Source organism: Capra hircus, chromosome 26 (genome assembly GCF_001704415.2).
Source record: "Capra hircus breed San Clemente chromosome 26, ASM170441v1, whole genome shotgun sequence".
NCBI lineage: Eukaryota > Metazoa > Chordata > Mammalia > Artiodactyla > Bovidae > Capra > Capra hircus.
In genome coordinates, this window is record NC_030833.1 from 35,838,610 (window position 1) to 35,865,258 (window position 26,649).

At 43.9% G+C, this 26,649-nt stretch overlaps 1 protein-coding gene and 1 non-coding gene across 3 annotated transcripts in view; both read right to left on the bottom strand.

Annotated features, from left to right (window-relative positions):
- The window catches only part of PLCE1 (phospholipase C epsilon 1), a 376,851-nt gene that overhangs the window by 88,807 nt on the left and 261,395 nt on the right, over nucleotides 1–26,649 (bottom strand). For both annotated transcript variants that reach the window (XM_018041369.1, XM_018041370.1), the window contains 2 exons: nucleotides 11,541–11,686; nucleotides 1,087–1,345 (listed from right to left, as the gene is read on the bottom strand). In XM_018041369.1, the coding sequence (XP_017896858.1) occupies nucleotides 1,087–1,345; nucleotides 11,541–11,686 (405 nt within the window). The remainder of the gene's footprint in view (nucleotides 1–1,086; nucleotides 1,346–11,540; nucleotides 11,687–26,649) is intronic.
- On the bottom strand, nucleotides 22,305–22,376 carry TRNAH-AUG. Its single transcript has one exon. It is a non-coding gene; the product is annotated as a tRNA-His (tRNA).

A 26,649-nucleotide genomic window follows, 5' to 3' on the forward strand; every position in this document is an offset into this window, starting at 1 on the left:
GCCAGCACCTGTCAGGGGCTCTAAGTCTCCCTGATACCAGGTAATTCTTTTGCTCCCAGGGGACCTGGAAGAGGCTGCAGTTTTAGGAGAGTCTTCCCACTGTCACTAAGAAGGGGTATGAATGAGGGTGAGAAAGAGAGAGAGAGAAGAAGAGAGGGGGAGAGTATGTGTGTGTAAGGTCAACAGTGGGTGCTGGCATCATGGTGAGAATGACTTTAGATTCCGGGCATGGGACTCCTCAAATTTCTCCATAAAGTCTCCCACCTTTCAATTCCTTCTTTCATTTCTAAACACCGTATAGAAAGGTGTCTGTATATTCTGTTTCTCAGTGCCTCTTCTCTGCACTGCCCAACACTCTGAGTCTAAGCTCATGTGGTCCTTCCCATGCTGGGGGTTGGGAATGAGCAGCAATGGGCTGGGGACAGCATGATCAGGAGCCCAGAGCGCATCCTTAGAGGACACACCAGATTCCCAGAGTGGAGGGAAAAAAGGCAGCACTGACTTCCCCTCAGTCTTTCTTCCACTGACTCCAAAGAGTTACTGCTCTCATCTGACTTCTTATATCCCCTTCACCCATTTGCACCTAACAAGAGAGGAAAATCCCATGAACTTTAAGAAAAAACACCCAGGAAAACAACACCATTTGTACATTGCCCCATTAAAGCTAACTTAATATAAAGCCCCAACAGTGCTAGTTGGCCTCTTTTCTCTGGAATGTTCAAGACCTAGTGAAAGTGAAACTGTCAGCTGCTCAGTCGTGTCCGACTCTTTGTGACCTCATGGGCTGTAGCCTGCCAGGCTCCTCTGTCCATGGAATTCTCCAGACAACAATACTGGAGTGGGTTGCCATTCCCTTCTCTAGGGGATCTTCCCGATTTGGGAATCGAACCCAGGTCTCCTGCATTGCAGGCAGATTCTTTACCGTCTGAGCCACCAGGGAAGCCCCCAAGGATCTAACTGTTACTCAACACAACTGTGACAAGGGATAACCCTGGGCTCAGAGATGTCTCTCTTCTGGCTTCAGTGTGTGACAAGCCAGGAGGCAACAGTGACTCTTCAGATCATGAGAGTTTTGAAAGGTCTCACCTCCAGAGTTTCTTCCTGCGAATTGTACCTCGGGCAAAGCTTCATGAGGCCAGAGGCTCCGTCCAGCACCTCACAGAGCTCCTTCAGAAACACCCCGCAGAAGGGAACCACCTTGCAGCCGGGGATGTGCAGCGCTCGGGTCACCACCTTCCTGTACTCGCAGGAAGACTCGTGCTGGGCCATGGCGTCCTTCAGGCTCCTCATGGTCTCCAGGTCAGACTGGTCCATAAACTGCCACATTTTTAAAACTTTTCTTGACCTATGGCAAGTCAGGGACATTGTTTTTAGGCCAAAGTGGAAATAATACCATTTACAGTAAACAGTTTAAATTCTGTATGAAATTCATTTCTGTTTATGTTTTCTTTCTGTTTTAATATTTACTTAGGATTCACATTGCCACCTACTTCCGCAAGTGATGTGAATATTACTTTAATAAATTGAAACACGAAATTAAACAGAGATATATACAAAAACACACGTGGGGGGAGCTAAATTCGGAAGGTGGGCACTGAACTTAAGTTTGAGTTTTTCTGGTTTCCCAAAAGGGAAACCTGATGGGTAACATGGTTTTTACAAATATTTATGGAGGATCACTCACAGAAAATGTGTTCCATCCACTCCTCTTGATCTTTTAAACATAACTGGATGAGGCCAGTCCTGCAGTGATGCCCACAAAGCCTGTTTTGGCCTCTTCTATTGAACTGCTTCAACTGACATTAAGTCACTGGCCTGTCTTGAGGGACCTTATCTTAAAGTATTATTTGCAGAACAGGATGTTAAATGAGAGTCTTCCTACGTTTAAATTGCTGCTAAGAACAACAGCTGACATTGAACCCCACCTTCTGAAGTGAGACAGCGTGTTGTCACCAGGAGACTCAAAGTGTTCTCCCTGCAGAGGTTTCCCACCCTGCATCAGCAGAGAGCTGGGTCTGAGCAGCTAAGCGGAGACTTCTTTGCAGAGGGTTGTCAGGACATGGTAAGTGAGAAGGAGGAGACCTCCCCAAGTTCAGGGGCTTCAGGGAACTTCATGGAGAGGCTTGCCCATGTTCTGGCAGCTTGTTGATCATGTGGACTGCCTGGTGTGTGACTTCCTGGGAAAGTTTAAACACCAGAGGCTGCCTGGGGCCGCGGGATGGCTATGTGAGGGGGAAGGATCTGGTGGGAGTGCTTTGCGTCTGTAGAGCCTGGGTGGGCAAAGTGCTGGGGCTTTCTGGGAGTCTGAAATGGACCCTGAGAGGCAGCAGGGCTTGAGTTATCTTGAAAGGCTTCCCTCCAAATAAGGGGGCCCTAGTGGAAAGAGTCTGTAAGAGTAGGACTTCCAGAATTAAATGCTGTGGGGGAGGACTGAGTAGTGGGCTAGGGGTGTACCACCCCTTTCCAGGTGATGGTATGGGGGATTGCTTCTGGACAGAAATTGGGGGGAGTTAGGGCAGGTAAGTAGGAAGTGACCCTGAAAAGACCCCACATGGCTCTCTGTGGGGTTGCCAAGGCCGGATCACAGCAGCCCCAGTCAAGTTAGACTGGCTCCCTTTACCTCTCCTCCCTTCTTCTCTCCTATCCTGCCCATGTTTTCTGCAGGAACCCTGAGCTGGAGACAGAAGGAGAGAAAAGATAAATTATATCTTCCCACCCTACTACAGCTTTTTTTCTTTTTTACTGCAGCTTTCTGAGACTGGTAGGGCTGTGAAATTGGGGAAAGGGTGAAGCTTTTCTTCCTTTTTTTTTCTTCCCAGGTGGCGCTAGTGGTAAAGAACCAACCTGCCTACCAGTGCAGGAGACATCAGAGACACAGGTTTGATCCCTGGGTTGGCAAGATCCCCTGGAGGAGGGCATGACAATCCACTCCAGTATTCTTGCCTGGAGAATCTCATGGACAGAGGAGCCTGGCGGGATACAGTCCATGGGGTCACAAAGAGTCAGACACAACTGAAGCGACTTAGCAGCAGCAGGAGTGTGGCATACAGGATCTCAGTTTCCTGACCAGGGATTGAACCCATGTCCCATGCAGTGGAAGTGTGGAGTGTTAACCAATGGACCATCAGGGAAGCCCCTTTACTTCTTTTTTTGAATTTCTAAATGAAAACTTGAAGCTCTGATTTATATCAGACTGGATTAAAAAATCATTGCTGCTGCTGCTGCTGCTGCTAAGTCGCTTCAGTCGTGTCCGACTCTGTGTGACCCCATAGAAGGCAGCCCACCAGGCTTCCTCATCCCTGGGATTCTCCAGGCAAGAACACTGGAGTGGGTTGCCATTTCCTTCTCCAATGCATGAAGGTGGAAAGTGAAAGTGAAGTTGCTTAGTCGTGTCTGACTCTAGCGATCGCATGGACTGCAGCCCACCAGGCTCCTCCATCCATGGGATTTTCCAGGCAAGAGTACTGGAGTGGGGTGCCAGTGCCTTCTCCGAAAAAATCATTAGGTAATATCTAAGACATCCAAAAGACATCAAGAAGTACAACACAACAAACACTCATGCATCGACCTCTCAGTTTAAAAAAATAAAGCATTCATAATATGGCTGAGGCCCCAGAGGACTCCTCCATGAACACACCCGTCTCCCTTCCTCACCTCAAGGGACCGTGACTGCAACTTTATTGCGCTCCTTCCCTGACAATTCCTCATACTTTCTCAACTTGGGCAGATATTGCTAAGCAGTTTGTACAATTGTTTGTGCATTTTATTTATTTATTTATTTATTTTTTTAGTTTTTTATTTTTTAAATTTTAAAATCTTTAATTCTTACATGTGTTCCCAAACATGAACCCCCCTCCCACCTCCCTCCCCATAACATCTCTCTGGGTCATCCCCATGCACCAGCCCCAAGCATGCTGTATCCTGTGTCAGACATAGACTGGCGATTCAATTCTTACATGACAGTATACATGTTAGAATGCCATTCTCCCAAATCATCCCACCCTCTCCCTCTCCCTCTGAGTCCAAAAGTCCGTTATACACATCTGTGTCTTTTTTGCTGTCCTGCATACGGGGTCGTCATTGCCATCTTTCTAAATTCCATATATATGTGTTAGTATACTGTATTGGTGTTTTTCTTTCTGGCTTACTTCACTCTGTATAATCGGCTCCAGTTTCATCCATCTCATCAGAACTGATTCAAATGAATTCTTTTTAATGGCTGAGTAATACTCCATTGTGTATATGTACCACAGCTTTCTTATCCATTCATCTGCTGATGGGCATCTAGGTTGTTTCCATGTCCTGGCTATTATAAACAGTGCTGCGATGAACATTGGGGTACATGTATCTCTTTCAATTCTGGTTTCCTCGGTGTGTATGCCCAGCAGTGGGATTGCTGGGTCATAAGGTAGTTCTATTTGCAATTTTTAAAGGAATCTCCACACTGTTCTCCATAGTGGCTGTACTAGTTTGCATTCCCACCAACAGTGTAGGAGGGTTCCCTTTTCTCCACACCCTCTCCAGCATGTATTGCTTGCAGATTTTTGGATCGCAGCCATTCTGACTGGTGTGAAGTGGTACCTCATTGTGGTTTGGATTTGCATTTCTCTAATAATGAGTGATGTTGAGCATCTTTTCATGTGTTTGTTAGCCATCCGTATGTCTTCTTTGGAGAAATGTCTATTTAGTTCTTTGGCCCATTTTTTGATTGGGTCATTTATTTTTCTGGAATTGAGCTGCAGGAGTTGCTTGTATATTTTTGAGATTAGTTGTTTGTCAGTTGCTTCATTTGTTATTATTTTCTCCCATTCAGAAGGCTGTCTTTTCACCTTGCTTAGAGTTTCCTTTGTTGTGCAGAAGCTTTTAATTAGATCCCATTTGTTTATTTTTGCTTTTATTTCCAGAATTCTGGGAGGTGGATCATAGAGGATCCTGCTGTGATTTATGTCAGAGAGTGTTTTGCCTATGTTCTCCTCTAGGAGTTTTATAGTTTCTGATCTTACATTTAGATCTTTAATCCATTTTGAGTTTATTTTTGTGTGCGGTGTTAGAAAGTGATCTAGTTTCATTCTTTTACAAGTGGTTGACCAGTTTTCCCAGCACCACTTGTTAAAGAGATTGTCTTTACTCCATTGTATATTCTTGCCTCCTTTGTCAAAGATAAGGTGTCCATATGTGTGTGGATTTATCTCTGGGCTTTCTATTTTGTTCCATTGATCTATATGTCTGTCTTTGAGCCAGTACCATACTGTCTTGATGACTGTGGCTTTGTAGTAGAGCCTGAAGTCAGGCAAGTTGATTCCTCCAGTTCCATTCTTCTTTCTCAAGATTGCTTTGGCTATTCGAGGTTTTTTGTATTTCCATACAAATCTTGAAATTATTTGTTCTAGTTCTGTGAAAAATATGGCTGGTAGCTTGATAGGGATTGCATTGAATTTGTAAATTGCTTTGGGTAGTATACTCATTTTCACTATATTGATTCTTCCAATCCATGAACATGGTATATTTCTCCATCTATTAGTGTCCTCTTTGATTTCTTTCATCAGTGTTTTATAATTTTCTATATATAGGTCTTTAGTTTCTTTAGGTAGATATATTCCTAAGTATTTTATTCTTTTCGTTGAAATGGTGAATGGAATTGTTTCCTTAATTTCTTTTTCTACTTTCTCATTATTCGTGTATAGGAATGCAAGGGATTTCTGTGTGTTGATTTTATATCCTGCAACTTTACTATATTCATTGATTAGCTCTAGTAATTTTCTGGTGGAGTCTTTAGGGTTTTCCATGTAGAGGATCATGTCATCTGCAAACAGTGAAAGTTTTACTTCTTCTTTTCTAATTTGGATTCCTTTTATTTCTTTTTCTGCTCTGATTGCTGTGGCCAAAACTTCCAGAACTATGTTGAATAGTAGCGGTGAAAGTGGACACCCTTGTCTTGTTCCTGACTTTAGGGGAAATGCTTTCAATTTTTCACCATTGAGGATAATGTTTGCTGTGGGTTTGTCATATATAGCTTTTATTATGTTGAGGTATGTTCCTTCTATTCCTGCTTTCTGGAGAGTTTTTATCATAAATGGATGTTGAATTTTGTCAAAGGCCTTCTCTGCATCTATTGAGATAATCATATGGTTTTTATTTTTCAATTTGTTAATGTGGTGAATTATATTGATTGATTTGCGGATATTGAAGAATCCTTGCATCCCTGGGATAAAGCCCACTTGGTCATGGTGTATGATCTTTTTAATGTGTTGTTGGATTCTGATTGCTAGAATTTTGTTGAGGATTTTTGCATCTATGTTCATCAGTGATATTGGCCTGTAGTTTTCTTTTTTTGTGACATCTTTGTCAGGTTTTGGTATTAGGGTGATGGTGGCCTCATAGAATGAGTTTGGAAGTTTACCTTCCTCTGCAATTTTCTGGAAGAGTTTGAGGAGGATAGGTGTTAGCTCTTCTCGAAATTTTTGGTAGAATTCAGCTGTGAAGCCATCTGGACCTGGGCTTTTGTTTGCTGGAAGATTTCTGATTACTGTTTGTGCATTTTAAACTTTATACAAATGATGTCACACTGTAGGCAACCTGCCTACGATTCTGGGGTTCACTAGCGCTCAAGGGCATAGGTGAAGGAGATGACTTATTAACCACACAAGTGATGGGGAAAGACAAAGGGGCCCAAGGTACATTCCAGAGTTCTGGGGAAGAAGAGCCAATCAGCAGGTTTGAAAACACAGTGAGGTCAGAAAAATAAAACTGTCTCCTGATTTCACCCCACTGGGTTCAACTTGTCCTACAACCAGTTCCTTATAAGGTGGTGAGAATCCATTTGGGGTCAAGGAATGGAGGTCTAAATAAATGAAGTGAACACATGAATGAGACTTGGTTCTCATGATCTGATCATCATTTTTTTCCTGAGTCATGATATGCGGGTGGGGCAGGAGACAAACCTTAGTAAAGAGCAATGGGTTTTTGTTAGACTGAAAACTGACACTTTTAGAAAAGAAACTTTATTTCTTTTCATGAGTAAAAAGGTATGCCCATTGTAGGCAATCTCGACAATACCAAAAATATAGAAAATCCACTCACAGCTCTTCCAACCACAGACAACAGTAGGTATATTTCCTTCCAGCACTTATCCTATTTGTGTCTGTCTAATCTAAATATTTTATACCTTTTGTTGTATAAATATTGCTGAGGTTATTAAGTATGGACAGCTTTGTTCCCAGGTAGTTTTATATATTCTATGTTACTTGATGTCCTATGATATTAAAATTATTATAAACATTGTTTTTGGTGATTAAATAATACTCCAGTGTGTGGATGCATCATGTTATTTCCTTCATTTTTCTATTATTGTTCATTGGGTTACTTTATTTTATTATTTTAAAACCAAGGTGTCATTGACATTTGGGTTATTTTATATTGCCATTAACATTGAGCAAATATTGCTGCATGTAAATCTTTGTACTTCTGCTCATTTCCTGTAAATAGCTGAGAATTTAGTTTGAGAAAGCAAAATGTACAAAGGTGACAGAAAAGCAGTCACTTCACAATAAGGTTGTGCCCCCTTCTCCTCTAATTGTTTTAAAAATTAAAAAATTCAGTTATCTTGATGTAGTTCAATTACTTATAATCTAAATACTTTCAGACTTGAAAGTGCACATGTGAGCTCTTCTTCCACAATCATTGCATCATAAGGACATCTAGTAACTTACCTCCTGTATCTACTGTTCTGGCTGATGAACTATAAAACCTGGTAGTTTTATCCATCTATTTGTAAAGACTAATTCAGCCTTAAGCCAAATATAGGAGTGTAAAACTAGGTAGCAGTGGGTTTGGGGTGGCCAGGAATCAGTGGTAAGGTTTAGCTGCTTTGACATTATTTCTCATCTAAGAAAGAATTACCTGGCTCTATAGACTTCCCTCTCAGCCACGCTCTGCACGTCAAAGTAAAAAGTTGGCTTAAAGCTCAACATTCAGAAAACGAAGATCATGGCATCTGGTCCCATCACTTCATGGCAAATAGATGCGGAAACAGTGGAAACAGTGTCAGACTTTATTTTTGGGGGCTCCAAAATCACTGCAGATGGTGACTGCAGCCATTACATTAAAAGACACTTACTCCTTGGAAGAAAAGTTACAACCAACCTAGACAGCATATTCAAAAGCAGAGACATTACTTTGCCAACAAAGGTCTGTCTAGTCAAGGCTATGGTTTTTCCAGTGCTCATGTATGGATGTGAGAGTTGGACTGTGAAGAAACCTGAGTGCCGAAGAATTGATGCTTTTGAAATGTGGTACTGGAGAAGACTCTTGAGAGTCCCTTGGACTGCAAGGAGATCCAACCAGTCCATTCTGATGATCAACTCTGGGATTTCTTTGGAATGAATGATGCTGAAGCTGAAACTCCAGTACTTTGGCCACCTCATGCGAAGAGTTGACTCATTGGAAAAGACTCTGATGCTGGGAGGGACTGGGGGCAGGAGGAGAAGGGGACGACCGAGGATGAGATGACTGGATGGCATCACTGACTTGATGGATGTGAGTTTGAGTGAACTCTGGGAGTTGGTGATGGACAGGGAGCCTGCCCGTGCTGCAATTCATGGGGTCGCAAAGAGTCGGATATGGCTGAGCGACTGAACTGAACTGAACTGAACTGATAGACTTCCCTGGTGGCTCAGCTGGTAAAGAATCCACCTGCAATGCAGGATACCTGGGTTCAATCCCTGCGTTGGGAAGATCTCCTGGAGAAGGGAAAGGCTACCCACTCCAGTATTTTGGCCTGGAGAATTCCATGGACTACCGCTCATGAGGTTGCAAAGAGTCAGACATGACTGAGCAACTTTCACTTTCACATGGACTTCTTGGATTTTGAATTCAAACTAAGTTGGGTCTAAAAGTCACATTTCCCCAAGGCCTCCATTGGGCAGTATGAGGCTATTCTTTGTATCAAGAGACTCTCTAATATATGGTATGTGGCAGCCAACCTCCAAGATGGCCTCCAAAGATCCACGCTTCCTGCTGCGGTGTGGTCCCCACCCACAGTGAGCCAGTGCTGGTCCTACATGATCAGTATAATATGGCAGAAGTGGACAGTGTGTGACTCCTGAGGCCAGGATGTAAAAAGTGCCGCAGCTTCTGCCTTGCTCTTTCCATTCATTCATTGACTCTTGGCAGCACTGGTTGCTGTGTGCAGGCTTTCTCTAGCTGTGGCGAGCGGGGGCTACTCCCTAGCTGTGTTGTGCAGGCTTCTCGTTGCAGTCGTTTGTCTCGTTGCAGAGCACAGGCTCTAGGCAATGGGTTTTAGTAACTGGGCTCCGGGGCTCAGTAGTTGCAGTGCACGGGCTCCAGAGTGCAAGGGCTCCAGAGTGCAAGGGTTCAACAGGTGTGGTGCACAGGCTCAGCTGCCCACTGGCATGTAGGATCTTAGTTCCCAGACCAAGGATCAAACCCATGTCCCCTGCCTTGGCAGTCAGGCTCTTAACCCCTGGACCACCAGGGAAGTCCCTGCCTTGTTCTTTTGGATTGTTCACTTTGGAGGGAGCCAGCTGCCATGCTGTGAGGATGGTAACATCCAGAAGAGAGGAAGCAAGGTCCCCAGACAATAGTCAGCACCAGTTTGCCAGTCAACCACAACCATTGTATGTGTGTGCTTAGTTGCTCAGTCGTGTCTGACTCTTTGCAACCCTAGCCCACAAGGGGGTCTGTAGCCCCCCAAGTTCTTCCATCCATGGGATTTTCCCAGCAAGAATAGTGGAGTGGGTTGTCACCTCCTCTTTTGAGGGATCTTCCATGCCCAGGGATCTCCTGCATCTCCTGCACTGCAGGTGGGTTCTTTACCACTGAGCCACCAGGGGAGCCCAAGCATCATTAAAACAGAACTATTTTATCATAGCATGATCTCTATTGTTTTAAAAAAGAAAAATAATGCAGGGACTTCCCTCGTGGTCCAGCAGTTAAGAATCTGCCTTCCAATGCAGAGGATGTGGGTTTGATCCCTGCTTGGGCAACTAAGATCCCACATGCTGTGGGGCAACTAAGCCTGCATGTTGCAACTAGAGAGAAGCCGGCACGCCACAATGAAAGATCCTGCATGCTACAACTAAGATCTTGTGCAGCCAAATAAATAAATAAATATTAAAAAAGAAAAGTAGCACAGATTCTTTGTAGAAAATTTATCACAAACAGAACCGAATCATCTGCATATAGCCTTTTCTTCACCCAGTACTTTTCTATTTTTCCTTCTTTTGAGCCATGCTTAGTGCATTTGTATGACCATTTTAAATGCCAATGACATGATCATGTGAGTTTATTCTTAGTTGAGAAAGTTCAAAAGGACAAAAAAATTTCCAACTAAAAATTTTCCTCTCCACCCCCAATCCTGAACCCCTATGTCAGGCCTGGAGAATCAAAGAAAAACCTTGAAATGTTATGAAGCAAGATCTATTTATAGATCTTCATTGGGAAGACGAATCTTAGACAACAACCACAGCAATGACAAGTTCTCTTTTTGAGCCTTACTATATGCCAGACACACATACTCAACACTTTACATTGTCTCATTAAATCCTACGCAAAGAGATAGGTGCTTTTTATTATTGCCCCCATTTGCAGATGAAGAAACTGAAGTTTAATGAGGTCGAGTAACTAGATCACACAGCTGTTCCACAGGGGAGCCAGGATTTGATTCCCTGTTATTCTAATTCCACCATTCATCCTCTTCTTCCTCATACCACCCTACCACCCACAAGAGTGAGGGGCAGCTATTTCATGCAAGATAACTGATGCTTAAAGGGAATACAGCTGGAGGCTTTAATGATAGAATGTTGACCTTATTATTAGCTAGATGGAGAAGGTGTGAGAGGAAGGTATCATAGAAGTTAAGGGCACAGGCTCTGAAATCAAGGTGGCCTGCATTCACATCCTGGCCACACCAGGTGACCTTGGGTGAGTGACTTAATTTTTTCTTATCTTAGCTAGACGTTTATTCTTTCATCTGGTGTGGAAATAATAATAGTATCTACCTCAAAAAATTGTTCTGACAATTGAAAGTTTTAATGCACGGAACATGCTTAGTCCAGTGCTTGACTTGTAGTCAATGTTCAATAAAAATGACAGCTAACATTATTCAGTGCTTATTATCAACACAAGCCACTGTTATTGGTGAGGGCAGTCAGTGGTTGGCAGCTTACAGTGCTGGGTAATTTGTAAGGTAGATCTGGGAAGAGATAGGTAACAGTGGGGCACACATGGCAGGAAGGGGAAAGGGGGGTCAGTGATGGTGTTGACGGAGTGAAGCAATCAGACACTCAGCCTGCCCAAGAGCCTGGGATCAGGGCAGACACAGCGGAGAAGGATCATGCCTGCTTAATTCTGCAGTGCCTCTGAGGAACAGGAATTGTGGCACTAACAGAAGTCAATATATTTCCCCCAAATAGTCAGTACCAATTGCCTAGTTTGGGTAAATATGGTTACCCAGACAACTAATTCAGTGCCATTCAGCTGTTAAGAAGAAACCCCAGATAACCATATTCTACTGCCCATACCTGAGGCCGGCCAAGAACTCCATGACGGCATTGTAGTTGCCCATGTTCCAGCAGCATTTGGCCACATGAACCAAGTACGAGAAGACTTCCCGCTTCTCCTCCATGGAGCCCGCCGCGAGGATCAGCCACGTCACCCAGGAGCTCACCTGTAGAATGCAGAGAGGGGCGTCCACTGAAACCAGGCCAGGGAAGCTTGACACACACTTTCTCATGAGAAAAATGTTGTTGCTGTTGTTTTTAAGTCACTTTAGTATTAGGAAATGGAGGACCCTGCCAAGAGACTGAACTGAAGCTCTAGCTCCATCAATGCTTTGCAATGGGGTTAACCTCTCTGTTAATCTTCACCTTTAAAATGAAGCTGAAAGGTAATTCATATAATCCCTTTTCATCTATAAAATTCCATGAGACCATAGGAAAACAAGGCCTAAAGGTAATGATGATTTAAGTGTATTTGACTGATGGAGCAAGAATAAATGCAATCAGTGCACTTCGCACATGAACAAAAGTCCACTTGTCAAAGAGAACAATGCATAATATTAAATGAAAAAACACAAAACCTTTTTGAACTATCTTACACAAATGCATTATCTATTATGCTCCTCAAATGACTAAATACTAGAACCAACATAGCACTTACGTTACTGTTCATACACTTCATATATGTTAACTCATGTATCTCTCACAACAATCCTCAGAGTCAGGAACCATAATTATGCTCATTTTATAGATGAGGAAACTGAAGGACAGAGGGCCTAAGAGACTTGCTCAAAGTTCCCAACCAATAGGTGGCAAAGCCTGAAACTGAACTGAGGTCTGTGCCCCTGGTGGCTCAGAGGTGAAGAATCCGTCTTAGCCAAGCAGGAGATGCAGGTTACGGGAAGATCCTCTTAGGAAATGGCAACCCACTCCAGTATTCTTGCCTGAAAAATCACACCGAGAGAGGAGCCTGGCAGGCTACAGTCTATGGGGTAGCAAAGGGTTCAACACAATTGAGCACACACACACGAAAAATGAAATATGTGTCCCCAAGGTGTCACTATTAACTACTCACTAAACACCTAATGTAGGTACTGTTCTCCTCTAGGCTTAAATTTAGTCTAATGTGATTTGCCTTTCTACTACACAGACTGGAGTATTAGTTCAGTTCAGTTCAGTAGCTCTGTCCGAGTCTTTGCGACCCTAAGGACTGCAGCACGCCAGGCTTCCCTGTCCATCACCAACTCCCAGAGCTTAAACACACTCATGTCCATCCAATTGGTGATGCCATCCAACAATTTCATCCTCTGTCGTCCCTTTCTCCTCCCACCTTCAATCTTTCCCAGCATCAGAATCTTTTCCAATGAGTCAGTTCTTCATATCAGGTGGTCAAAGTATTGGAGTTTCAGCTTTAGCATAAGTCCTTCCAATGAATATTCAGGAATGATTTCATTTAGGATTAACTGTTTAGATCTCCTTGAAGTCCAAGAGACTCTCAAGAGTCTTCTTCAACAACACAGTTCAAAAGCATCAATTCTTCTGTGCTTAGTTTTCTTTATAGTCCAACTCTCATATCCTTACATGACCACTGGAAAAACCATAGCTTAGACGGACCTTTGTCGGCAAAGTAGTCTCTGCCTTTTAATATGCTGTCTAGGTTGGTCATAGCTTTCCTTCCAAGGAGCAAGTGTCTTTTAATTTCATGGCTGTAGTCACCATCTGCAGTGATTTTGGAGCCCAAGAAAATAAAGTCTGTCACTGTTTCCATTGTTTCCCCATCTATTTGCCATGAAGTGATAGGACCAGATGCCATGATCTTAGTTTTCTAAATGTTGAGCTTTAAGCCAACTTTTTCACGAGAGCCTCTTTCACTTTCATCAAGAGGCTCTTTAGTTCTTCTTCACTTTCTGCCATAAGGGTGGTGTCATCTGAATAGCTTATTAATATTTCTCCCAGCAATCTTGATTCCAGCTTGTGCTTCTTCCAGCCCAGCATTTCATATGATGTACTCTGCATATAAGTTAAATAAGCAGGGTGACAATATACAGCCTTGATGTACTCCTTTCCTGATTTGGAACCAGTCTGTTGTTCCATGTCCAGTTCTAACTGTTGTTTCTTGACCTGCATGCAGATTTCTCAGGAGGCAGGTAAGGTGGTCTGGTATTCCCATCTCTTTAAGAATTTTCCAGTTTGTTGTGATCCAAACAGTCAAATGCTTTGGTGTAATCAATAAAGCAGAAGTAGATGTTTTTCTGGAACGCTCCTGCTTTTTCAATGATCCAGCGGATACTGGCAATTTGATCTCTGGTTCCTCTGCCTTTTCTAAATCCAGCTTGAACATCTAGAATTTCACGGTTCACAGACTGTTGAAGCCTGGCTTGCAGAATTTGGGGTATTATTTTGCTAGTGTGTGAGATGAGTGCAATTGTGCAATAGTTCAAACACTCTGTGGCATTGCCTTTCTTTGGGATTGGAATGAAAACTTACCTTTTCTAGTCCTGTGGCCACTGTTGAGTTTTCCAAATTTGCTGGCATATTGAGTGCAGCACTTTCCCAGCATCACCTTTTAGGATTTGAAATAGCTCAACTGGAATTCCATCACCTCCACTAGCTTTGTTTGTAGTGATGCTTCCTAAGGCCCACTTGACTTTGCACTCCAAGAGGTCTGGCTTTAGATGAGCGATCACACCGTTGTGGTTATCTGGGTCATGAAGATCTTTTTTGTATAGTTCTTCTGTGTATTTGTGCCACCTCTTCTTAATATCTTTTGCTTCTGTTAGGTCCATACCATTTTCTGTCCTTTACCAAGCCCATCTTTGCATGAAATGTTCCCTTAGGTATCTCTAATTTTCTTGAAGAGATCTCTAGTCTTTCCCATTCTATTGTTTTCCTCTATTTCTTTGCATTGATCACTGAGGTAGGCTTTCTTATCTCTCCTTGCTGTTCTCGGGAACTCTGCATTCACATGGGTATATCTTTCCTTTTCTCCTTTGCCTCTAGCTTCTCTTCTTTTCTCAGCTATTTGTAAGGCCCCCCCATACAACCACCTTGCCTTTTTGCATTTCTTTTTCTTGGGGATGATCTTGATCACTGCATCCTGTACAATGTCACAAACTTCTGTCCATAGTTTTTCAGGCACTCTGTCTATCAGATATAATCTTTTGAATATATTTGTCACTTCTCCTGTATAATCATAAGGGATTTGATTTAGGTCATACCTGAATGGTCTTGTGGTTTTCCCTACTTTCTTCAATTTCAGTCTGAATTTGGCAATAAGGAGTTCACGATCTGAGCCACAGTCAACTCCTGGTCTTGTTTTTGCTGACTGTATAGAGCTTCTCCATCTTTGGCTTCAAAGAATATAATCAATCTGATTTCGGTGTTGACCATCTGGTGATGTCCATGTGCAGAGTCTTCTCTTGTGTTGTTGGAAGAAGGTATTTGCTATGACCAGTGCAACTGGAGTAGAATACTTAATAATAACCTACTGTTAAAGTCCCCCGTCTACGGTATGCAGCTTCAAAATCCTTTGCTTAATCTCTAAGATTACTTTGCTGCTACCTATACTTGGGTGCTCTGACACTAATGTTCACTTAAGTTATTTTCTCCATCCTGGTTAAGGCCTCAGCTGATAAGTTCTGTTGTTAGTAGATCAAAGCCTTGGTCTTAACCTTGATCCCCCACCCCCACCCCCGCCATGGCCCACTAGTTTTACTTGGTTCAGCAACAATGCCGAAACCTGGGGAGCAACTCATTTCTCTGGCTTGAGTGAGAGTGAAGCCTGAACAGAGAAGGTTACAGGGGGAGAAGTTCAAGGTCTAAGGAACTCTTCTCTGCCTCCTTTCCTCCAAATAAAATGAGAGGAATGACTGGCATTTGGTGCTGGCAGCAGCCACAGAGGGCAGCCCAAGCTCCTTCTTCCAGGTCAAGAATCCAAGGCTCGTGGGAGAAATTGACTTGCTAACGTCACAATTCTTATGGATGTCAAAACTAGGACTCCGAGGCTGGTGCTCTTTCCTCTAATGAAGGGAAGCTAGTTTTAGTAAATTTGGCGCAGGTAGGTCCTTCTAAGCACTCAATAAGAGATGCACACTTGAAGACAGAGATGGAATCAAAGGAGAAGTTACCAAGAAGAGTACCAAAACATAATTTAAAAAATGAAAACAGCAAAACAGAAGAGATCAGTGCTAACCACACCTTTCCTTTCCCTATACAGAGACAAATAGGAAACAGCAACAGAGATTTTCCATGCTAGCACAGGGTTATAATCTGGTACCAGTCAGGAGCACTGCAGTAATAATCTGTATCTTCTTTTCTAAAATTGGCTGAAGCAAAAAGTGATGGGCCACCTGCTAGCCCTGAGCCCAGCCCCAGACCAATAGGCTCTCAGCAGGCACCACCACTCTCCACCTGTTCAGATTTAGCTGAGCTCTCGTGAGACATCAGGGAACAGATCTGGAATCAGACCCCTAGGATGAGCCAGAGTCCAGACCATCCTGCAAAGAATTAAGAGCCTCTTGGGAAAGAGATAACCTTTCGTTTGGTCTCCTGGGACTCCTCTGGGAGCACAGGAGACCTCTGGGATTTTCAGAGCCAACTCCTCCCCTGCAGCTGTGAGCAATCCCTGGCTTGCTGCTTCTCAGCCTTGTTCCTTTATCTACTTACCCAGTTACCAGTCACTTTTGTGGAACTCTGGCTCTCTAGACCAAGACATTATATCGCCAGTAGAGACTGTTATTAAAGTTTTCAATCAATTCTTCTGTTGGTATGATCAGCTTTTGATAAGCCCTGTCCACCTGATGTGAAGAGCTGACTCAAAGACCCTGGTGCTGGGAAAGACTGCAGCCAGGAGGAGAAGGGGGTGACAGAGGATGAGATGGTTGGATGACATCATCAACTCAAGGGATATGAATCTGCGCAAACTCCAGGAGATAGTAAAGGTCAGGGAACCCTGGCGTGATGCAGACCATGAGGTCAAAAAGAGCTAGACAGGTCACAACTGAGTGACTGAACAGCAACGACAGCAATCCTGCCAAAAGAAGTCATCAGAAAACACTCAGAATCACAACATAATTGACTCTTTGAGCTAGACATTCAAATCTATCTCCTTAAAATAAAGATGAAATACTTAAAAATTTAAAGTTGTTCTTCAAAGACACCCAATGCATTACTTCTTGAGGCCTCTGGCTGTATTTTCCTATGGCTTTAGCTCCTTTCCTGTTGAAATGGATGGAAAATCAGTGTTTCTGCAAAGTCACTGTTCTTTCAGGCTGTTTTGGTACCACACAGTGACTTCTCAGTGCTGTGCCCTGAAAGGGTTAACACATCTTCCCCTGGAGAGACCTGCTTCACAGATACTGACCATCAGTGTGGTTTGTGCCTCAGTCCTGACCACACATCCAGATTTATTTCCTATCAGTCAAATTATTTTCCATATACTTTCCCACAATGCTAGGAAAAAAATAGTGATACCATATTTCACATGGAAACCTAATTTAAACCAACTGTTCCATCTCTAAGTGTGAGTCCCTAGGGCTTGGTTATTGAGATTATGTAAGCACTGCTATCATAAACACATGCACACACACATACACACACAAATACATAATATCTGCCTACAGACTTCGGGAACAATTCTTACTGTGGCCTAATGTATTAATAATTTCACAAGCATTAAGCAACAAGAGTGCCGCCACTAATTCTAAAAAACGCAAATTCTAAAATGACGCAAAAAGAAAACAAGGATTCAGTGATGACTGTAAAATGTAGACCACAGCATAAACATGGCAATATTTACTAAGTGGATGAAGGAATGTGTTGCCAATCCATAAAGACTTTCAGGAAACCGCACAGAAAAACACACAAAAAATCACGTGTACAGTACTATGACTCAAACACAGGGAACAGTCCTAGAGCAGAAAGGTGTTATATGTGGCAGAATATTTTGCCTCACTGCAATGGTCAGCATGGCACAGAGAGAGAATCTGGGCCCTAGCCCCGTTCCTTCAGTGTCCCTCCCAGAGGCTCTGTGCTTACCCTGACAATCCTGACATAACTGTTTCCTTCCTTCTCAGGCCTTTCTCAGTACTCTGAGGCCTGCAGACTGAACAACTTGCTCTCTCTCCCCACATCAAACACCTTACTGGCATCATATAAGCTCAGTTTGAGAGGAATGTTATTGCTCCATTCAACGTTACCTTTCCTTGGTCCACTACGCCTTGCCTATGTCCTTTGTAAAGCTGAGTCCTTACCCTGGCCCTGGAGGCCCCAGTCTGTTCTTCAGTCTCACCTTGGCTCTCCCCACACCCCTGCTCTTGGGTAGGCAAATGAGGCTTTTCCCATCTTAGGGAGCTTGTACTGGTTGTTCCTTCTATGGGAAGGTACCCCGTTCCCATCCCTCCACCTCTGCTTTAGCTAACATTGACTCATCCTTTAGGCAGAACCATGCTTAGGCCTGTAGCCAGGCACCCTGCCCTTGCTCCAGGCTATAGAGGCCCAGGTTGGCCCTCATTCAGCTATGTCCCCCTTCCCTCCAATAGAATAAGAAGCCCGTGGGCAAGAGGGAACATGTCAGCCCACCACCAGATCACTCGCCCCTTAGACCAGTATTCCCAATCCCCTGTTCAAGCACCCCACTTCTAGAATGGCAAGGGCCTGATATCTGGATCAGACCTCCTGAGGGTCAGTCACAAGAACAGGCCTGAAGGCTGGCCAAGGGCGGGTAGTATACGGACAGAGTTTACCCTTGGGCCCGAGGTGTCCACATGATACAGGCTTACGAGCCGGGATGGAAGGTGTAGGTAGGCAGGCCACAGGCTGGGGTCTGGCGCCTTTCTTTGTACTTCATCCTGACTCCCCTGAAAGTCAGGGGCAGGGCTGTGTTCAGGAATCTGATGAAAGCCTCACTACCTTGGGGAGGCTCGCCCTGACTTCCCACGTGGGCAGGGTCCACACACTCTGTGCTAGGTGGTGCCCCAGACCCCTTGCGCTGTCAGCACTGTGTTCCCTGAAAGGCTGACTTGGGGGCTGCTGTGCTCACCAGCAGCACAGCCCACTCCAGAGGCTCGAGGGGAGTCACGTGTGAATGCGTGTGACCTTCCTGGGAAGGCCGTTCTGATGGCTCACCTAGCACCTCATGCACAGCCTCCTCTGGCTTCTCTTTCACTGGATGTTGGACCTTGAGTCCAATGTCACGTCTGCACTTGGATTCTCACAGCGGCACACGTTTGCCTCTGGCTTATTTTTGTTATATTTGTGTGCCTGACTCTTTCACATGGATCTCTTCTGTCTCCCCTCGCACCCCCACCCAGACCTCCAGGGCAGAGACCATCTTTCCCACATCCCCAGTGTGGGGATGTTCGGTGCCCCTGACCGGCAGGCAGGCCACTCGGAGTCCCAGGAGGCCGTGGGCAGAGAGGATTCTCAGCCTTCACATGGTCAGAGATTATATTTGGGAAAAGGCCTGAACACTTCCTACTGCTGTTCCCAGGTCCAGAAAAGGGGGACCGATGACTTCCTGCCAAAAAGTTTTTTTGAATATCCTGAGCAGAAGTTTTTGTAGAAAGATGATCCTTTGTAATGGGTATCTGGTCACCTTCACTGCAAAGTCCAGGCTCAAATGGTAAAGTCTAAAGAAGGCCATAAAGTCTGTCTAGAAAAGCTCCTCTGAAGTGGATTGTGTGCAGTGCATATCTTTATCCACCCTCTACAGAGTTTTCTTAGAACAACCCTTGAACTAGGGCAGTTGGCATGCACATGCAGGTAACACACACACACACACATCTCTACCTAGGCAGCATTCCTCACAACAGGGCACGGCTGCATCAGAATCTTTAGGGTGTTTATTCAAATACAGATTACAAGGCCCCCTCAGACCTAGAAACGGGACTCTCTAGATCTCCAGACCAGGCATCTGCGTTCTCAAATGCACTTAAGTGGAGGGCTTTCCCTGGGATTCAGTGTCCCTTTCTGGGCCCCTGAGCCTCGAGTCAGGAAGCATCACTTCTGTAGTACCTGTCCAGTACTCTAAGTCACCACCTCTGTGACTGCACCTGAGGCTGGAGCTCTGACCCATTTGGAACTCAGAGCTCGGAGCCGGCAGGAGATGGCACGGCACAGTGGTGAGGAGCATGGGCCTTGGAGTGGACCTGTCTTCAACTCCCGGTCCCACGGTTACTCTGTGCAGGTCCTTGAGGCAAGCTATCTACCCTCTTGGAGATTCCATTTCTTTTCCAGTAAAAGGGGAATAATAATATTTACCCCATAAAACTGTCATCAGGATGAACCTGGAGACTATATCTAAGACCTCAACGTGGCGCTCAGTGTGTAGTTAAGGGCTCAACAGAAGTGGAATACTGCAGCCACCTGCCGCTTCTACAACCACTATTGGTACCGCTATCTGAGTTCCAGGAAGCAGAGCACAGAAATCCAGGGAGAGGAGTCTCTAGGTCTCAGTTCCTAACTCCATGGAAGGAAGGAACCCAAGGCTGGATCAGGAAGAACCTGTAGTAGCCTTAAGAAGGGTTTGTCCCCCAAGTGCAAGCCTGTCCTAAAAGGATAGTTCACCTATTTCCTGTTCTCTGAAGGCTTCTCTGACTCCTCATTAGGAATAAAATATCATTTTTCCTATTTAAATTGCCCAATTCATATACATGTGTAGATTTATCTATGTGATTAATAGGTGTATTGATAGCATCCTCCCTGAGGATGTGCAGTGAGTGCAGAAGAAACTCCTGTCCTGCCTGGCGTGGTTTCCCCATAACTTTGCAGGGAGAGACTCGGAAAAATGGAGACACTTGAAGGTGGCTTCAGGAGAAGCCCTAAACATGTTCTGGATTATACCCCCCCGTCTTCCCCTCAAACTGCAGCACAACTGTCTGCAGAACAAACTCTCCACCTCTTTTTTTCAGCCCTCAGTCCTGGTACCATCTGATCTAAATGTACATCTCCAGCATTAACTCTGTTTCCTGCTACTCATCCGTCTGACATCCCAATCCTACTCCATTTCATACCATTTCCTATTCTCGGCCTATTCCTCCTATCTCTACGGTGTGGCTCAGCCTGCTCCTTGCGCTGTGAACACGTGCTTGTTTCCCTTTGTCTGTCCAACATCTCTTAGCTGAACTGCCTTTTCTCCACCTCAATCTATGCAGATTACATGAAGCTGCACCCATATCCCCCACCTTTAGGCCTGGCCTCAGTGATTTGTTCAAAGATGGGTATAGAACCCAGGTCAGGCCAACCAGAAGTCTCCTTGAGTCTTCTGCTGAAACTGCTAGGAAAAAAGACACGATCTTTTCATCAGAATCATAAACTTCAAAGATATGAGCCTGGAGCTATCAACAGCCACCTTTGCCACAATATCAGGAAAGCCTGCCTGAGAATGAAGCCAGCACAAATGAAAGATGAAAATAGATTCCTGAGACTATTGGTCAGATTCCTAGATCCAGCCATACTTGAAGCCCTGAGACTATTTCATTTAATAAATGAACAAATTCCCTTACTCTGTTTGAGCGGGTTGCTGTTGCTATTAACTTGTAACTGGAAAGAAAAATTCTTAACTTTCTTTATCAGATGACCCTCATTCTTCCAACAAACACTTACTGAGTATTTACCACACAGTGCAACACGTAGGATAAATATGGTATCTCCCGTGGAGAGCTTGGAGCCTCATGGGGGGAAATAATATAAACAAGGAATTAAAGAATAGTGCGGTTGATATCATGACTAGGTAAGTACAAGGCCAACTTTACCCATTTATATGCTACCATCTTTGCGAGTGCAAAAGGAAGTCCAGTCTTTTTACCACTTCTTGGTCCCAGTCAAACCCCCAAAGCACTTGGTTTACACCTCTGTACAGCGCTTGTTCTTCCCAAGCAGTCACTGCATGCCTATGAACTTGCCAGGAACATGCTAGGCACGGGGGCAGGAGAGGCTGGACCAAGTATGAGAAAAGTGAGTTAGCATGTTCTGCACTGCCATGAAGTCAACTGTATATATGTCCACCTTCTCTAAATAGTCAGCTCCTTAAAAATAGGCACCATATCACTCAGCCGTCTTTCTATTGTTTGCAGAATGTCTTCCCTGTAGTTTGCAAAAGATAACTGTTTATTCTCAAATTCTTCAACTAAAAATTCCCTATGTACTCAAAAATTAGATTCCAAATCACTAGAATTATTTATCGTTTTTAAACCACACTTTTCATTAATCTTCCATTTAACCAAAAGCTTGTATCATAAGCTTGTATTACATGTGACTATTCCCAGGATGTTAACTCTAGAAACTTTGACAAGTTCACAATTTCCCACGACATACTTAAACTGCCTTTTTGTATAAAGCATTCAGTTATTATAAGTTTTTAAAATGCTTTGCTGTTCCATTCCTTGTGTATTACATTACTTTTAAATATTGAAGTATAATGGACATATATTAGTTTCAGGAGTACAACATAATGATTCAATATTTGTATCTATTATGAAACAATCACCAGAATAAGTCCAGTTAGCATCCATTACCATACATACACAATTTTTTTCTTGTAATGACGACTTTTAAGATCTCTTAGAAACATTTAAAATGCAATACGGTGTTATTAATGATAGCATGTTGACTACCATTATATACATATATATATATATGTATGTATGGATGGATGGATGGATGTGAAGTCGCTCAGTCACGTCTGACTCTTTGCGACACCATGGACTGTAGCCCACCAGGATCCCCCATCCATGGGGTTCTCCAGGCAAGAGTACTCGAGTGGATTGCCATTTCCTTCTCCAGGGGATCTTCCCTACCCAGGGATCAAACCTGGGTCTTCTGCATCATAGGCAGATGCTTTACCCTCTGAGCCACCAGGGAAGCCTTGGTAAGGGTAAGCACGGGCAGCTGTGACTGGTACATTTAGCACGGCTGAGAGGAGCTACCTCATGTCTGAGGTCAGGGGCAGAAGCCAGGAGGACCCCATGCCCGAGGGGCGGCAGCCGAGAGGAGCTACCCCACATCTGAGGTCAGGGGCAGGGGCCGAGAGTGCCAGGCTGTGAAGGCGCAGGAACGGCTGAGAGGAGCTACCCCAGTCAGAGGTCAGGGGCGGCGGCAGGGAGGAGCTACCCCACGCCTGAGGCCAGGGGCGGCAGCCAGGAGGAGCAACCCCACATCCAAGGAGTAGTGGCTGTGCAGGTGCAGGAGGGCCTAGAGGAGCTATTCCAAGTTCAAGGTCAGGAGGGGCGGCAGTGAGGAGATACCCCTCATCCAAGGTAAGGAGCAGTGGCTGTGCTTTGCTGGAGCAGCGGTGAAGAGATACCCCAGGCCCAAGGTAAGAGAAACCCAAGTTAAGATGGTAGGTGTTGCAAAAGGGCATCAGAGGGCAGACACACTGAAACCATATTCACAGAAAACTAGTCAATCTAATCACACTAGGACCACAGCCTTGTCTAACTCAATGAAACTAAGCCATGCCCATGAGGCCACCCAAGATGGGCGGGTCATGGTGGAGAGGTCTGACAGACTGTGGTCCACTGGAGAAGGGAATGGCAAACCACTTCAGTATTCTTGCCTTGAGAACCCCATGAACAGTATGAAAGGCAAAATGATAGGATACTGAAAGAGGAACTCCCCAGGTCAGTAGGTGCCCAATATGCTACTGGAGATCAGTGGAGAAATAACTCCAGAAAGAATGAAGGGATGGAGCCAAAGCAAAACAATACCCAGTTGTGGATGGGACTGGTGATAGAAGCAAGGTCCGATGCTGTAAAGAGCAATATTGCATAGGAACCTGGAATGTCAGGTCCGTGAATCAAGGCAAATTGGAAGTGGTCAAACAAGAGATGGCAAGAGTGAACGTTGACATTCTAGGAATCAGCAAACTAAAATGGACTGGAATGGGTGAATCTAACTCAGATGACCATTATATCTACTACTGCAGGCAGGAATCCCTCAGAAGAAATGGAGTAGCCATCAAAAGAGTCCGAAATGCAGTACTTGGATGCAAGCTCAGAAACCACAGAATGATCTCTGTTCGTATGCAAAGCAAACCATTCAATATCACAGTAATCCAAGTCTATGCCCCAACTAGTAACACTGAAGAAGCTGAAGTTGAATGGTTCTATGGAGACCTACAAGACCTTTTAGAACTAACACCCCAAAAAAGATGTCCTTTACATTATAGGGGACTGGAATGAAAAAGTAGGAAGTCAAGAAACACCTGGAGTAACAGGCAAATTTGGCCTTGGAATACGGAATGAAGCAGGGCAAAGACAGAGTTTTGCCAAGAAAATGCACTGGTCATAGCAAACACCCTCTTCCAGCAACACAAGAGAAGACTCTACACATGGACATCACCAGATGGTCAACACCTAAATCAGATTGATTATATTCTTTGCAGCCAAAGATGGAGAAGCTCTATACAGTCAACAAAAACAAGACCAGGACTGACTGTGGCTCAGATCATGAACTCCTTATTGCCAAATTCAGACTGAAATTGAAGAAAGTAGGGAAAACCACTAGACCACTCAGGTATGACCTAAACCAAATCCCTTATGATTATACAGTGGAAGTGAGAAATAGATTTAAGGGACTAGATCTGATAGATAGAGTGCCTGATGAACTATGGATGGAGGTTCATGATATTGTACAGGACACAGGGATCAAGACCATCCCCATGGAAAAGAAATGCAAAAAAGCAAAATGGCTGTCTGGGGAGGCCTTACAAATAGCTGTGAAAAGAAGAGAAGCAAAAAGCAAAGGAGAAAAGGAAAGATATAAGCATCTGAATGCAGAGTTCCAAAGAATAGCAAGAAGAGATAAGAAAGCCTTCCTCAGCGATCAATGCAAAGAAATAGAGGAAAACAATAGAATGGGAAAGACTAGCTATCTCTTCAAGAAAATTAGAGATACCAAGGGAACATTTCATGCAAAGATGGGCCTGATGAAGGACAGAAATGGTATGGACCTGATAGAAGCAGAAGATCTTAAGAAGAGGTGGCAAGAATACACGGAAGAAGTGTACAAAAAAGATCTTCACAACCCAGATAATCACAATGGTGTGATCACGCACCTAGAGCCAGACATCCTGCAATGTGAAGTCAAATGGGCCTTGGAAAGCATCACTACGAACAAAGCTAGTGGAGGTGATGGAATTCCAGTTGAGCTATTTCAAATCCTAAAAGGTGATGCTATGAAAGTGCTGCACTCAATATGTCAGCATATTTGGAAAACTCAGCAGTGGTCATAGGACTGGAAAAGGACAGTTTTCATTCCAATTCCAAAGAAAGGCAATGCAAAAGAATGCTCAAACTACCGCACAATTGCACTCATCTCACATGCTAGTAAAGTAATGCTCAAAATTCTCCAAGCCAGGCTTCAGCAATATGTGAACCATGAACTTCCTGATGTTCAGGCTGGTTTTAGAAAAGGCAGAGGAACCAGAGATCAAATTGCCAACATCCGCTGGATCATGGAAAAAGCAAGAGAGTTCCAGAATAACATCTATTTCTGCTTTATTGACTATGCCAAAGCCTTTGATTGTGTGGATCACAATAAACTGTGGAAAATTCTGAAAGATGGGAATACCAGAGCACCTGACCTGCCTTTTGAGAAACCTGTATGTAGGTCAGGAAGCAACAGTTAGAACTGGACATGGACCAACAGACTGGTTCCAAATAGGAAAAGGAGTACATCAAGGCTGTATATTATCACCCTGCTTGTTTAATTTCTATGCAGAGTACATCATGAGAAACGCTGGACTGGAAGAAGCATAAGCTGGAATCAAGATTGCCAGGAGAAATATCAATAACCTCAGATATACAGATGACACCACCCTTATGGCAGAAAGTGAAGAGAAACTAAAAAGCCTCTTGATGAAAGTGAAAGAGGAGAGTGAAAATGTTGGCTTAAAGCTCAACATTCAGAAAATGAAGATCATGGCATCCGGTCCCATCACTTCATGGCAAATAGATAGGGAAACAGTGGAATCAATGTCATCCCTTATTTCTTTGGGCTCCAAAATCACTGCAGATGGTGATTGCAGCCATGAAATTAAAAGACACTTACTTCTTGGAAGGAAAGTTATGACCAACCTAGATAGCATATTCAAAAGCAGAGACATTACTTTGCCAACAAAGGTCTGTCTAGTCAAGGCTATGGTTTTTCCTGTGGTCATATATGGAGGTGAGAGTTGGGCTGTGAAGAAAGCTAAGCGCTGAAGAATTGATGCTTTAGAACACTGGTGTTGGATAAGACTCTTGAGAGACCCTTGGACTGCAAGGAGATCCAACCAGTCCATTCTGAAGGAGATCAGCCCTGGGATTTCTTTGGAAGGAATGATGCTAAAGCTGAAACTCCAGTACTTTGGCCACCTCATACGAAGAGTTGACTCACTGGAAAAGACTCTGATGCTGGGAGGGATTGGGGGCAGGAGGAGAAGGGGATGACAGAGGATGAAATGGCTGGATGGCATTACTGACTCGATGGACATGAGTCTGAGTGAACTCCAGGAGTTGGTGATGGACAGGGAGGCCTGGTGTGCTGCAATTCATGGGGTCGCAAAGAGTTGGACACGACTGAGTGACTAAACTGAACTGAACTGAAATATATATGTATATATATAAAATGTCTTTGTGACTTCATTATTTTATAACTGTAAATTTGTACATTTTGACCCTTCACTCATTCCCCTCCCACCCTTCACTGGCCTCTGGCAACCAGCAAACTGTTCTCTGCATCTATGAGCTTTGTGTTTTTTTTTTTTTTTTTTTTGTATGTGTGTGATTTAAATACCACATATAAGTGAAACCACAAGGTAGTTCTCTTCCTCTGATTTATTTCACTTAGCAAACACCCTTGAGGTCCATTCACATTCTCCACAAATGACAAGATTTCATTCCTTTGTATGGATATTTGCTATTTTAAAATCAATCGTTGGACATACTTTGACTTAAAGATGAAAATGCCATTTCTACTTAAATGGTCTACAGAGAATTATAATGGCTGTGCAGGCTGTGTTACCCTCTTCTCTCTTACCACAGCTAAATGGATCATTCATTCTGAAATCAGTTTTTAAAAACTATTCATTTTTTGATTTCTTCTGTGATTTGTTGGTTATTCAGAAGTGTGTTGTTCAACCTCCATATGTTGG